The 15216-nt window shown below is 41.6% G+C and overlaps 1 protein-coding gene across 1 annotated transcript; it reads left to right on the plus strand.

The window, feature by feature from the left end:
* Positions 1-10828: 10828 nt before the first annotated feature.
* On the plus strand, positions 10829-13963 carry nppc (natriuretic peptide C). The gene is made up of 3 exons (XM_054790322.1): positions 10829-11038; positions 11452-11746; positions 13623-13963. The coding sequence occupies exons 1-2, from the start codon at positions 10946-10948 to the stop codon at positions 11722-11724; spliced, it is 366 nt and encodes a 121-aa protein (XP_054646297.1). The 5' UTR covers positions 10829-10945; the 3' UTR covers positions 11725-11746; positions 13623-13963.
* The last annotated feature ends 1253 nt before the right edge of the window (positions 13964-15216 follow it).

Here is a 15216-nt window from a genome sequence, read left to right on the forward strand (position 1 = left end):
TCAGTTCCTTCCGTCTGGAAAGTACCATTTAACAACTATGATGACCGGCCGCATGTGCAACAAAATCGTGTCAAGCAGCTCAACTGTGTGCCACAAAACGGGAAAAACATGATACCAATGTCCATCACCCACCACAACTCCAAATGTTAGCGCTACCTGTGTTCTTTGTGTAGTACAATCCCCTTCTGGGTGGTGTAATTGCAATTTGTTTTACTTTTTGTTAAAGTATTTTGCACTTCTCGACTAATAACATTAACCGGAAAAGGAATGTACCAACTCTTCTGAGGTGATTGGTCCAAACGTTCTCACTTTCTATATCTCTGGGATTTGGTACATTCCCCTTCCGGGTAGTGAAATTGTAATTTGTTTTGCTTTTTGTGGGCATGTTTTGCACTTCTTAGCCAGAGCTAGAACTAGTTACAGCGCATGCCAATAAAAGTATAAAAGCACACAGCACAAGAGTCCAGTACACTGGACACTGAGAGAAAATAACATCACTTATTAGTTAACTTTTTGGACTTCATAATGTCTCCCAAGCAGAAGTGCGCCAAAGAAAAGGAAAGTCATCACAATGGAAGTGAAAGTGAATTGTAAGTTGATATTATGTTTGAGGTAATCTGTAGATACAAGAGATAAAACTGACTATGGGATTTACATATCCCCTGACATATTAGGACAGTGACACAAGACATTTCAGGGCATTAGAGGCTTTTCAGGCACTACAAAGCATGGGTTCCAGACATGGAATAACAAGCATGATGGATGAAGTGGCCAATTATGAACATAATTGAGTTATGGAACATCACTCTCTGCCATTGATGTGTACCTTTTTTTATCGGTTTGTTGTTTTAGTTACTAATCTCTAGATTTGCTGGTAATGAAACAAAGCTGACAAGCCAGCTCAGGAGCAGGAACCAAAGGAAACGCAGATGGGAAATGTGAGGTGGGCCCACACCCTTGAGTATAATGCCTCAGACATGGACTTTAGGGCCATTACCAGCTTCTAATTCCGCTGAACAATCCGGAGCAATCAGGAATAGGCTCGTCTTAAAGGACGACTGGTAAAACTCAGCCAATGGAAAAATCTGTCTGCATAGCAACATAGAGACGATGCAATAACAGGCTGGCTTGGACCCCTCTTAAGTCAGTCATGTCACGAGAAAACAGAGTCAGGCAGAGCATACACACCTGAAGGGGACAAAAAGCAGAAAATCCCTACTCAGTCTCTATTGTGTCATAATAAATAGAACCATTTTATCTATCTGGAATTGTAATATGTTTCCAGGGGTTACAAGTGTAGCCATTTTGACAACTCTTCTATAGTAGTTCTCCGGCGTATCTGTTGGATGGGGGACAACATAGGATAGTGTGAGCTTCCAATGGACTGGTGGCACAAAGTGCAAATGCTTGATTTGTGTGGAACGATTTTACATCATCTTCAATGATTAGTAAAAATAAGGATTTTGTCCACAAGTTTGAAATTATTCTGTAGTTTCTCTTGTTTACACGGGGTCCGATACATAGTTAGTGTACATACGTTCACTTAAATATTTCAAAAATTGGTACTGAAGGTTCTACAGAGTCTTTTAACTTGACAAGGCAAAGCCCTATTAACTTCTCGTTAGTGATCATGATTGACTGCAGCTGCTAGTTTCTCTTTGGCAGCATAAAAGAATGTGTTTTACAGCACTCATTGGATCGAACAATACTCAGAACAAGGAGAAAGTCCAAGGAACTCAGTGAAAATCTAAGGAGAATTATAATTTTAGCCAAGTGGGAAAGTTTTGAAAATTGCAAGCTCATCAGTTCAAGTTATTGTGATGTGTCAGCTTTTTTTTGCCAAGATCTGGAACAAGAGCCAAACTTTTACCCTCAGAAGAAGGGTTAGGATGTTCAGGCGCAATTTAGGACCCACCAAGGCTCCGTCATTTTCCACAATGAATCGAGTTTTACATCACCATGGACTGAGAGGATGCTAGGATGTGATATGGACACCTTCCAGCTTGACTGAAATTTGCAACTGCCCACATAGACAAGGCAAAAGCCTTCAGGACAAATGTTTTATGATCAGACGACAACAAAATGTACATCTACATCTTACATCTGGCATAAAAGTAACACCGCATTTCAGAAAAAGAACATCATGGCAAGAGTAAAATGTGGTGTTGGTGTGATGGTCTGGGGCTGTTTTGCTGCTTCAGGACCTGGAAGACTTGCTGTGATAAATGGAAGCATGAATGCTGTCTACCAAAAAATCCTGAAGGAGAATGTCCGGCCATCTGTTGGCGACCTCAAGCTGAAACCAACTTCGGTTCCGCAGCAGGACAATGATCCAAAACACACCAGCAAGTCCACGTCTGAATGGCTGAAGAAAAAGAAAATGAAGACTTTGGAGTGGCCTAGTCAAAGTCCTGACCTGAATCCTATTGAGAGGCTGTGGCATGACCTTAAAAAGGCGCTTCATGGAAAGCCCTTTAGGGGGCACTTTCACTTTCACTTTTTCACACAAGGCTATGGAGGTTTGGATTTTTTTTCTTGCTTAATAATAAAAATGTTTTATTTAAAAACTGCATTTTGGGTTCAGTTGTGTTGGCAATGTTTCTGTTTGTTGGATGATCTGAAACACTTAGGTGCGACAAACATGCAAAAAAATAAGAAATCATGAAGGGGGCAAGCGCTTTTTCACACCATTGTACATTCACATTTAGTCAATTAGTCTGCCTGCATTTGCAGAGAAACACTTGCACGACAGCTTCTAAGTGAGCATGGAGCTTATTAGAGCGGTGGCTCCCACCATTTGCTTTCCCAATAACGCACATCTCTTTATTCCAACAGCTGTGAGTGCATACATGACTTCATGTGAATTCACTAACATGCTACCTTGTTGTTTTGTTGAGCCGCACAACCGCACCCCGGTTTTCCCAACTGGCCATGATATTTCGATTGGAATCCAAGATGACCTCACATGCTGCTTGATGATGCGCTTGTGGTTATTTGACTTTATCGCAGATCCGATTAATTCAGGTTGAGGAAACCTAGACATGCAACGTCCTCCAAAGAGCCAAACAAAACAGTACGTCTAAGAAAGAACACTGACCACTCTCGTCTGGAACTATATTTGACCCCTGAAGTACAAGAGAAGAGGTCGCTGGGGGGTTAGCGCGGTGACAAAAGTTTATGTGAGCATTTTGACAGCAGAGCTGATGTTGCCTTCAAGTACAGCGAGTCACAGCACTTAAAATGACTGTCTCCTTTCTTCTCGCTATGTGCGCTGAAAACAGATCTTTATTGAATTAGCTCCTGACTGTAAACTTACCTGCAATCAAGCGTGGAACTTTTCCTTAGGTCTTACGCCAGCAGGTTACTCTTGATACGTGAAAGACCCTTGAGCCTCGCTATGTCAGTCACACTCAATTAAATGAGGCAGTCATCCAAGTCATTCAAACAGTTGTGTTTTATAAACAGCAATAAACAACATTACATCGCTGAGATCATACATTCAATCTCACGGGTGTTGTATTCACCGACACAAACATATAAAATATGCAAATCAGATATTTTGCAGTGTAAAAAAGAAACAGTTTGAATTTTGCGGCAAACACACCCGTTGTAGACATGCGTAGCATTTGCGCAGCTGTACCAGGTTTGACGTAAGCCGTCGCCCGTTTAATCAACGACACATGGGCATGGGACGAAGGAGTTCTTGTTACTTTTAACCCCCTGCCTGCCCAATGCCACACTTGATTGGTTTGGTTGGCCTCACGTGGTCACATTGAAATGATGACCTGGCAAGGTGTAGCAGCTATGGTCTCTAAAATGCAGGAAACGGTGTGACAATGCCATAATTCCACCAGCACGCTTGTCGCACTTTTCTATGGTATCTTCCAAAATATCTGGTGTCTGGTTTCTGGCACAGTAGGGTATGGTCACATGCAGACAAACAAAAAGGCAAGTACACATTTCATTTTCATTTTTAAATGTAATGAATTTATTTCTACATTTTAATTTAAATGATTAAATTATTATAGGTTAGGCCACCCTTATCAGCAACAACTGCAATCAAGCGTTTGCGATAACTTGCAATGAGTTTCTCACAGCGCTGTGGAGGAATTTTGGCCCACTCATCTCTGATGCAGTGTTACGAAGAGATGGCACAAGTAGCAAGGCAGTGTCTGTCATTTGTCTAAATCAGGGGTCACCAATGTTTTTTCTTGCGAGAGCTACTTTTAGAAAATGAAAATGGCCACAAGCTACTCGTTTTTGTAGAAATGATTTTCATACCTTATTTCAACCCAAACAAATCAAATATGCTTGTTTTACCAAAACATTCACAAAATGCTGGTATCCACAACTCACATTTTATGTTTCAGAATACTTTTCTTTCTAGTGTTCTCACATTATTAACTGAAAACCTGAATGAAAAGCAGGCCTGCGGGCACCTCATGTGGTCATGGGGGGGCTACCTGGTGCCCGCGGGCACCACGTTGGTGACCCCTGGTCTAAATGAATGCACATTCACTTTTACACATGAAACAATGTGAAATTAATATAAATTACTAAATTCAACTATTATTTTAATGAAGTAAATTAATTTTAATTATTTGTCAAGTATTAGTAATATTTCTAAATTATGTTTGATTTCCTGAATTACCATTAAAATACTAATAATGTGCCAAAACGTATAAAACATGCGTCTTTTTGCTATAATTTTCCTGAAAAATATGCCACACGGTGGCGCTGTTAAAAAAAAACAAGTCCTCACTCTCCTGAAGAGAGACACAAAGTTACGAATGATAGGTCTCACGGAGGATCCATTTACTGTTCTAAAATATTCCAGAGGCACCGCTGTGGATATGACAACCTCTACAGACCCCGCGTCCATCACAAATAAATGGATGCCCTGCTTTTTGCAGACAATTCTCAACAAGTACTATCCATTTTCTGCCACTTATCCTGTTTAGGGTCATGAGGAGCCTATCTCAGCTGACATTGAGCAAATGACACCCTGAACTGCTCGCCAGTCAATCACAGCACACACATATAGAGACAGACAGCCATTCACACCTACAGTGGTGTGTTGCCTCAGTTAAGGTCAGTGTTCATGATTCCATCATAAGAAAGACACTGGGCAAAAATGGCCTGCATGGCAGAGTTCCAAGACCAAAACCACTGCTGAACAAAATGAACATTAAGGGTCGTCTCAGTTTTGCCATAAAATATCTTGATGATCCCCAAGACCTTTGGCAAAATACTCTGTGGTCTGACCAGACAAAAGTTTTGGAAGGTGTGTGTCCCATTGCATCTGGCATTTTCGAAAAAGAACGTCATAGAAACATTAAAATATGGTGGTGGTAGTGTGATGGTCTGGGGCTGTTTTGCTGCTTCAGGACCTGGAAGATTAGCTCAATGGAACCATGAATTCTGCTGTCTACCAAAAAATCCTGAAGGAGAATGTCCGTCCATCTGTTGGTGTCCTCAAGGTGAAACCAACTTGGGTTCTGCAGCAGGACAATGATCCAAAACACACCAGCAAGTCCACCTCGGAATGGCTGAAGAAAAACAAAATGAAGACTTTAGAGTGGCCTAGTCAAAGTCCTGACCTGAATCCTATTGAGATGCTGTGGCATGACCTTGAAAAGGCGCTTCATGCTGGAAAACCCTCCAATGTGGCTGAATGACAACAATTCTGCAAAGATGAGTGGGCCAAACTTCCTCCCCAGCGCTGTAAGAGACTCATTGCAAGTTATCACAAACGCTTGATTGCAGTTGTTGCTGCTAAGTGGGGCCCGACCAGTTATTATGTTTAGGGGCACTTTCACTTTCACTTTTTCACATAGGGCCATGTAGGTTTGGATTTTTTTTCCCCTTTAATAATTAAAAGTTTCATTTAAAAACAGCATTTTGTGTTCAGTTGTGTTGTCATTGACTAATATTTCAATTTGTTTGAGGATGTGAAACATTTAAGTGTGACAAACATGCAAAAAAATAAGAAATCGGGAAGGGGGCAAACACTTTTTCACACCACCGTATATTGAGAAAGAACTGAGACCAGTGAGTCCACCACTAGACCATCAGTGACTAAAAATTGACATTTAATTTGAATTTTAAGAAGCGACACACTGCAGCTAATTGAATCAAGTCTAGTATGGTTTAACGATGTTGTCCCCAGTGACATCACGTGGCTTTCTAAACCATCTTACTGCCTCATTCACTTCATTTTCTTACATCCCTAAGCTTTCATTTGGCGGGGAAATAGCTTTTTTGTATTTAGAAGATATTAACAACAGAGCATGTGCCACGGGCTGCAGTCTAGGCAAAGACGGACTGTCTTAGTTGGCTGTCTCGGGAATATGCTAGACAAACTACAAGACTGTTAAAGTCCTATAAATAACAGCAAGGGACATTTAATGCATTTTACACAAGCTCCCTGAAAGGTTTTGCATGTGTCAACAAGGCTTTGCTCCAGTGGCAAGGAGCATCGGGATCAGACGCTTGATGAGAAGTCAGTACATCACTTCACTTGCAAAATTAAAAGGAATGTGTAACCACAGTAAGCATTCAAAGGCCCAGAAGAGGTTGTTAGGACGTCAGGCTAATGAACCCCGCAAAGAGCTGCTCGAAATTAAACAATGATATAAGGCTAAAAGAGTGGGCAATGTATCAAAATAAAATGTTATATAAAAATAAGCATTTCATTCCCAGTTTTTGGAAAAAAATGCAAGAGATGCATGATGAGGGCGGCAAGGCTCAGATGGTAGAGTTGTTCTTATTTTACAAAATATCAAAGTGGCCCTTGCGTCCTTTCATTTTTCCGTGGAAAAACTTTGGACACACCTGCTATATGCAATACACGTATGTCAAATATATAAGGAAAGATCCAATGCATTCATTTCGTCACCGCTAATCTTTCTTTTACAGCAAACCTCTCGCCCTCTGGAGGACTATTCAGCTTTTAATGTCTATTACCCAATGATTCATACTAAAATGAAGCAAGGTTTTCATATCAGTGATGTGTGGTTTGTGAAACTTACTGACTGATACAGTTCCACACAAAAGGGTTTTCCCAGTTCATGAAACATTTCAGGTCAGTTGTTCTAGTGTCTGGTTGCTCTCACAAGGGAAAACTCGGGTCAGCGACTCCAACGTTTATTTCTGGGAATATTAGGATGAACCAAGCTCCTGGGTAGCAGTTATGAGTAATTATTATCACAGAGGATGGGTGGACAAGAAGGATAGACGCAATGCGTCAGCGAGGAACAAGTTGATAAAAATGCAGTCTGTGGATGAAAGACCCAGAATTTCACTCCTCCTGGACCAACATGGGTTATAGAGCTCTTTAGCCACTCCCCAAATTGCTCCCCAGGTGCTGGAAAGCTGCCCACTGCTCCAGTGTGTTGGAGAATGTCTGTATTCACTATGAGGTTAAAAGCAAAGGTCAATTTGTGTACGCGTGTACATGACAATAAAAAGGGGTCTTATGAAGACGTGCAATGACGTTTAAAGGCAGGTCGATTAATGACTTTGCACACACCAAACTTGCTAAGTGTTTTCATACACTCACTTTCTGCTCTCAATCACTTTTACTTTTGGATGATATCTCGCTATTAAATCTGCCACTGTGGTTCCATTTTCGGCACAGTAAATACTGCCACTCTGTGTCTCAAAACAGACAGTGCTGCTTGGGGGTGCAACTTTGCTCAGTTGGCGTCCGAACACTCTAGAGGCTAAAAACTATGGATTTTCCGCAAGGAAATGTGTGTATTCCTGCATGTTATGTCTGCTGAATGTTCTTATTGAGTCTTTTAACACAGCAAAAGTTGCATTCATCACATGCAACCATATCGGGACACAAGGTGTGACTGTGAGTGATTGTTTTTCTATATGTCCAGTCAGCTCAAAGTCAGCTGGGATAGGCTCCAGCTTTGCATAAGTGGTGAAAAATGAACACATTTCTGTCATTAGGTAATTACAATCATCTATGCCAGGTTTTTCATTACCCTTTGCACATTTGACAAAGACACAATAAGAAAATGATTTGGTCAAAATGGCATTTCAGAATGACTAGATGGGGGATATGTTTCATGAACACCACGCTATTATAATTTGATTAACTAGAGAACACACGCACCACGATCCATGGGGGGCGCCATTTTGCACAAATGTGCAAAATATGTGCATCTCTACCGTGAGGCATAAAGCTTCAAATCAGACAGAGGCTGGAAAGAAAATAAGACCAAATAAGATGTTGCCATAATGTGTGGTGTAATGGTACAGCTGCTGCCTTTTAAATGAAAACTGCACTTTTTTTGGAATGTTGCCCATCATCCACAATCCTTTCTCTGCGTTGTAACGAAAGAAAACAAGTTAGTATAAACTAGCTAACATTGCATGTCGTGGGAGGAACCTATTATGACGATAAAGTCCTCTAAAAAAAACTCTAACAAGGTTTTATGGTTTTATGTCCGTGCCGTGATCATGCATTAACAAGTACCTTGATGATAACATGTAATACTGACAGTATCTTGCTGTATTTTGATGATTTAAAACATTACCGGACTTCTTTCCTAGGTACATTGATTTGACATAGCCCATAGGAGCTAACGCTACTTCCGTCAACAATAGCAGCATAGAAACAGCGACGACACTTCCAATGTCCGCTCTCATTGGGATGGCTGTGTCTTCCAGCACACGACTTGTGCTCCAGTCCTCAGGTAAAAAATGCTGACAGCAAACGAGCATCTTGTTGAGTCTTCATAGCGAAATTGAGAACCAGTAGTATCCACTCTTCAGTCTGTCCCGTTGCAGTGGCTTGAGGCGTTGTGAGTGACACTGAGACTAGAGGCTAGCGAGGCGTCGTGTTACTCCGCCAGATCAATATAGTTTTTTATGTTAGCTGCTTCAATAACAATATCGCCGTAGCTTTTTTAATATACAGCTCAGTTATGTAAATGGAACACTGTTGCCGTTTTTTTTTAGGGTTTTAGCGTCAAAATAGGTACCGATGTTAGCGATGTTAGCGGGCTCATGCTAACTCGTTTTCTCTTGTTAGAATACACGGAAAAGGGAAAGAAATACGTGTTCATGTTTCACATTGATTGTGGATGATGGGCACAGGCACAGGGCGTGGCTTCGACCCCACCCTGAACAGTTTTTGTTCTGTTCATTTGTTGTTTGCGCTAAAAAAAAATTCTTCAAGAATTTCTTTCCCATTTACAGTACTCTCTCGTTTATCGAGGTTAGTTGGTTCCAAGTAGGAGTCCTTATTCATAAATGGAATATTTTTCATAGTAAGAGCCTAGAAAACCTGTTCACAACCATCTAAATACAGTTTTTAACATTATTAGAGCCCTCTAGACATGAACTAATAACCCTATAGTGACCTTTACAATAACAGAAAATAATTTCAGACATAAATAAGACTCATGTTTGTGTGTATGAATGTGTTCAGAGTTTAGTTTTAGCTTGGCGTGGGCAGTGAAACGTTTCATTGGGGTGACCAAGGTGAGACCATTACTCACATAAGGGTGGCAATAAGTTGAATTGTCTAGATGGCCAGTGGGGTGGCCAGATAGTGACCAGGGGTGGCCACTCCTTAGCTCCGCCACTGCTTTTGGAGCGTCTATTAGAGCGATTAATAGCTGAGCAGTGTGCCGAGGACATGTTTTCAATGCATCGTTTCTAGATTCTGCTCCGCATCATGGCAGCCATGGCAGCAGGGCATAATACGGAAGTGAATGCCGATCGGCACGCCTGTTTTAACTCTACACTCCTTGGTTTACATGCCCACTGATGCTGCTACAGAGAGCTTCCATTATTAACAGATTTGTGAGCTGAATCACACTTCAGAATTTAAGTCAAAGTCAACATAGTGAGAAAACTTCACCGGAACCGACCAAAGAAATGATGGAAACTTACCTACCGCTTGCAGTTCATGCAAGATGCGCTTTTATCGACAGCTCCTCCACATGGAAAGTTGTGTGCTGCAGTGAAATGCGTCGGTTCGGCTGAACTAATGTTCTGCACCACAAAGCCGCATTTCTCAAAATTGGGCTGGCCACTGGGGTGGCCGGAGAGTGACCAAAGGGTTGCCACGGCCACCCCGTAGCGCCTCCACTGGGCGTGGGTTACGGCCGCAACAGTAGCCCCTGTTAGGGATTATTGTGCCTGTTGTGAGATCATTGAAACCTGCAATAAAAGCCTGTTGTTCCGGCGTTCAAGTCTGGTGCTTGTGTGTCTCAGCAAACATTACAATAATATTACTGACATCGTCTGAATGTGTCTTCTGAATGCCTTATATTTGAATTTGAGTTCATTTAGACATTTTTATGCTTAATTTAGGCATAGATCTTTATCGAATCATGAATCTTTATCCAATCAAACAGGCTGAACAAAAGCTTATGATGCCCATGCGCTAACTTCAGTGTGCACAGATGCATCAGTTGCATGTAGGCTGCAGTTCTAACACATCACTGCATCACATTTGTGATCCAGAGTGAACTTGTGCATGTCTGCTTGCACCAAAGCTGCCCCTCAGCCTTTAAAACCACCTCCAGTTTCAGATGCGGCATCCCAGCCAGCACTCTAAAGTGGCTGAAAGGGAAAATGTATGCATATTGATAGATCAAAGTCCATCCCATTTCCTCCAAAGCCATGATGACCGGAGCTTGTATCATTCAATTAATCCTTGGCATGACGTGCTCAGGGGCAGGTAGAGAAAACAGGCAGTTGGCGAGGACGGGTGACTATTACGCAGGTTGTCATGACATCACCATGGGCTGGCTATAAAGTGCTCTAAGGGTTCATACACACAAGCAGAGGAGCACTTGAGGAGCTTTGGAGTACAAGGACGGATCCGAAGCTTTTATTGGCTGCAATACTACACCACCCATCCTCTTATTGCACTCCAGACCAGAGGAATCCCCTCCACGGCTGAAATTTGGTCAAGATGAACTTGTCGTACTTGGTGGCTTGTGGACTTATGGTCACGCTGCTTTCGGGGAGGATGGGAGCCAAACCTTTAACGCAGGCACAGCAGAAGGTAAATCAGATGTTTACGCTCATATTTAATCATTTTAAACACTGTAAACATTTATTCCATTTTCATTTGAAAGAATGGAAGAAACGTCTTAAGCCTTAAATGCTTTTGTGCGTAAAATCACCATTACGCACGAAGCAGAAGTCTAATATTTGAAAAGAAAATCTTTTGATTAGATGTTTGGTTATTTTCCAAAACTTTTGGAACTGACGTGGCTGTGAGTTAACGCCAAAATCTTTATCCAGACCAAAAGCACCTGCCGTCAGAAAGTAGCGAAATATCTCTTTAAATGCTCCCTATGGGTTCACACTATGCGTGCATATTTTATCAATTTTAGGTTTCTCTTGTTTTTCCCCAAATGCATGCGTTTTCTTGTGACGTAATTACTGATATAGATCCATGTGTGTTTGTTTCAGTCTCTTAGAAGTTTGCTGGGCGAGGAGCTGACGGACCTGCTGGAGTCAGAGGAGCGGGACCGGCGGATAGAAGCTGTGCGCTCTCGGATGCGCTTACTGCGAGATTTACGCGTGGACACCCGGGCCAGGGGGATGTGGGCTCGGCTCCTCAACGACCAGCCCGTGCCTAGGAGGCACAAATCTGGAAACAAGAAAGCCGGGTCCACGGCGCGGAGTGGCTGCTTTGGACACAAGATGGACAGGATAGGGACCATCAGTGGCATGGGCTGCTAGTGTTGGAACACAGACTTTGACGGTGAGTGTTTGACGTATTCCTCTTTAGATCAACTGCACTTGACACAGTGTGGTAGTCAATATATGTGGATGTAGGGTTATAAAAAAGGGAGGGAAGGGAAGCGGGAAGAAGTGACAAAATTCTCACACATGAAACTGCAGTGGTGTACTCAAACTAGCAAATAAGGGCACATATGTATGTTCTTGGTGCACTTGAAACAATATTTAGCTCTATTAATGTAGATCGAGGTGTCCAAACTTTTTCCAATGAGGAAACAAGGGCCCACTTTGATACATTTTGTACATTAAAGATGTGCCAAATCGAGGCCTGTCACGATAATCGATAAATCGATTAATCGAACAATAAAAAAAACATGTCAATAATTATGACGCCCTTGATAAATTGACATGTGCGTGTATGCGTTTGTTTCATCTGCTCGTCTCTCTGTGTCACACAGGCTGGATGACAAGAGGGTTCACTCTGCATCTGTTTCTATAGTGGAATGAACGGAGAGAGTGGGCCCTCATGTCATTCAGCCTCTTTGTGGAGGCGAGGCTACTAGTGAGTGGGGTACAGAGGGTTAGCTTCTTCAGGCAGCATATGCTAACATGAAGAAGGCGATGGTTTCTGAGGCCGACAGCCACAGTGTGGGAACATTTCATTTTTAAACAGAATAAACAAGGTGAGCGCATGAACACCCGACGGCTGACACGGACAGTTTTCTCAACTGGGGAACGTAGGTCCCTCGGGCAGCGGGGCCTTCGTCCCGACAGTCAACGCTTACTGAGGCGTTTGGTCTGCAAATATAAACCAAACAGTGCAAAATGGTGCACGCTCACAGACAGTGTCGCTGGCTCCATTGCAAAAACATACACAGGCAACTTCTGTGTCAAGCTAATGTCTCACACAGGTTCACCATACACTATACTTGAGTACCATCTAGTGGTTCAAATGTGAAGTACACGTTTCATGACAAATAATGAAAAAATGGTCTAAACAAAATGTTGATAAAATCGATTATCGACGATAATTTGTCGCACAATTATCAACCAGCGTAAAATTGTTATCGTGAAAGGCCTAGCAAAATGAATATTCTCTTTCATCCAGATGACTGTATTCTCAGGGCACTGAATAGAACATAGAAGACGTTTCGCCCCTCATCCCAGCAGGCTTCATCAGTTCATGCTCAAAGACTAGATAGGACAGCTCTCAGTAGGGTAAAACTAACCTGTCTCATGACGGTCTTAACCCGGATCACGGTCCATGTTGGCGGGTGAACAATCCAACGCTTGATGAGTACTGCTCTAGAGCTGTCCTATCCAGTCAAAGCCCTGGGAATATAAAGCTATTCAAACAAAACATGGACAACAAAGCTTTGTGTTACATGTGACAACAACGAAAAGAAGAGGAAGACCATCTTTGGACACCCTTGGTTGGACGTATGGACATATTTTTCTGTGTGTATGGTTTGTACGGTTGTTTCCTATGAGGTCCAAACCACATGATTATTAGATTTTTTTGTAATTGTGAGTCAAGCTTGCTTGACACTCAGGTTGTTATCAGCAAGGGGTCAGAAGGTTCATCAAAAGTGGGAAGTCCTTCTGCACAGATACAAGGAAGTGATGCTCTCACACGTGCATGTCATCATGAGCAGCAGATGTTAGAGCAATAGGGAAGCATGTCCTTCAGAAAATAGTGTGTCTTATTAGTTTACTACGAGTACAGAAGTGAATCTATCAATGAGTACACCAGATGAGTCATTGTAAGCAAATAGGGGAGCATGGTTCCTAGGTGAAGTGCAACGCTTTGACATATTTGTCAGGGAAACAAGGCCCACGTTTCAATCAGTAAATGAAGATAAGATCGCTAACAGCTTCTGTCCTTCTTTCGTCTCCAGATCTCCGGAGGATGGGTTTGGAAAAACTTCACTTTGTTCTCACACGAGGGAAAAAAAACAACTCACCAGACGGGACAGATTTTCGGTACGAAAGTCACCATGACCAGCATTAACAGAGACTGAGATGACAATGCTACAAAAGCCTCATATAAATATAAATATGCAGGTGTGTATCCGTAGATGTATACCACACGACATGTTCAGACAACGGTGTAAAAACTACAAACCGCAAAGCTGTATATTGTTTGCTACTGCTGCTGCTGTAAATTCATGTACTACATCTTCCCCTGCATAAATGTATTTATGTTAAGAACTATTTATATGTTTATAAAAAAAAGAGATATTTATAAATGAGTTTTATTTATGTAACATTTTGAAAAGGATGCAAACTGCAGGTCAATTCTGTTTGTAACTTTTTCTTTTGTCTCAAATAGTTGTAAATGTTTTCCAAAATGATAAAAAGAACGTTCCATGTGCACCTACATGTGTCCTCTGTTGATAAAACCTCATTTATATGATTCTTTTCTCAGCACGGATTCCAAAAAAAGGCATACAGGAACACAGCGAACTATTCAAGCAAACAAACAATCCAAATTGTGAAATGGAAACACATAAAAGCAAAGTCCATAAAGTGCGTTTATGGGGGAAACATGAAAAAGAATGAAGTAGCTGGCGTTTTAAGAGGGAGGGTCTTCCACAGTCTCACGGTATAATCAACCGAGAGTCGGGAGAGCCCTGGGAGAGGATATGCAGGCTTTCCAAATGAATGAAAGTAGATGACTTAATTAATATGGCGTACTTTTTAGATTAGCTAAATTTAAATCAAATAATATGTCACTCACACATGCACAAATATGACATATAATAATTAGGGCTGTCAAATGATTCAGATTTTTAAAACAGATTAGGCAACGTTTTCAAATGAATTAGTTAATCATGATTAATCACCATGTCACACTATGTCTGAAATATGCCCATTTTTACTGTATTTTATTGAAAAAGGTAAATAACAGGGCAGGATTATATATATTTGTTTGTATTGACAGCGCCAACACTGAACATTTAAATCTAGTTAAGAGATGGCACACATGTCTGAAAATCTGTTTACCTGTGTTATTATGGACAATGAGGAGGTGCGTTCAAAGGCACCACGTCATCTTAGATGACGTCACAAGTTTTCTGTGAATTTTCTGGGATTTCTGGGATTTCTGGGATTCCGCATTTAGAGTTTCAAAGTGAGTGAAAACAATATCCACTTATTGTTTTTCTTCGCATATATGTTTACTTAGACCGCACATACACGCATAATAAAGACGTTCTTGTGATGTTCGGAGTGTCCCTGAATGCATCTCGCAGTCTGTCTAATGACAATAAGGAAGTGTCGCTGCAATGACGAATGGACTCGAGACGAGCTGGAGATACAGTACATATATGGTGTTGGTATTGCGCTGCTTGTTGATGTGTTCAGGTAAGAATGAAGACTCTATGTGGGGAGCTACACTGTGCCGCCGTCTGTCGTCATAGCAGAGAGAGAGTCATGATGCCTATGCGTTAATTACGCTAAAAAATAATAATAATGTAATTATGAAATAAA

The sequence above is a fragment of the Dunckerocampus dactyliophorus genome, chromosome 10 (assembly GCF_027744805.1).
Source record: "Dunckerocampus dactyliophorus isolate RoL2022-P2 chromosome 10, RoL_Ddac_1.1, whole genome shotgun sequence".
Lineage (NCBI taxonomy): Eukaryota > Metazoa > Chordata > Actinopteri > Syngnathiformes > Syngnathidae > Dunckerocampus > Dunckerocampus dactyliophorus.

What these genes read in the sequence shown, in the direction of transcription:
- nppc (XM_054790322.1), top strand. Translation starts at nt 10,946, where the DNA reads ATGAACTTGTCGTACTTGGTGGCTTGTGGACTTATGGTCACGCTGCTT. An exon ending in TAACGCAGGCACAGCAGAAG is followed by an intron (nt 11,039 to 11,451) that starts GTAAATCAGATG and finishes TGTTTGTTTCAG; the next exon opens with TCTCTTAGAAGTTTGCTGGG.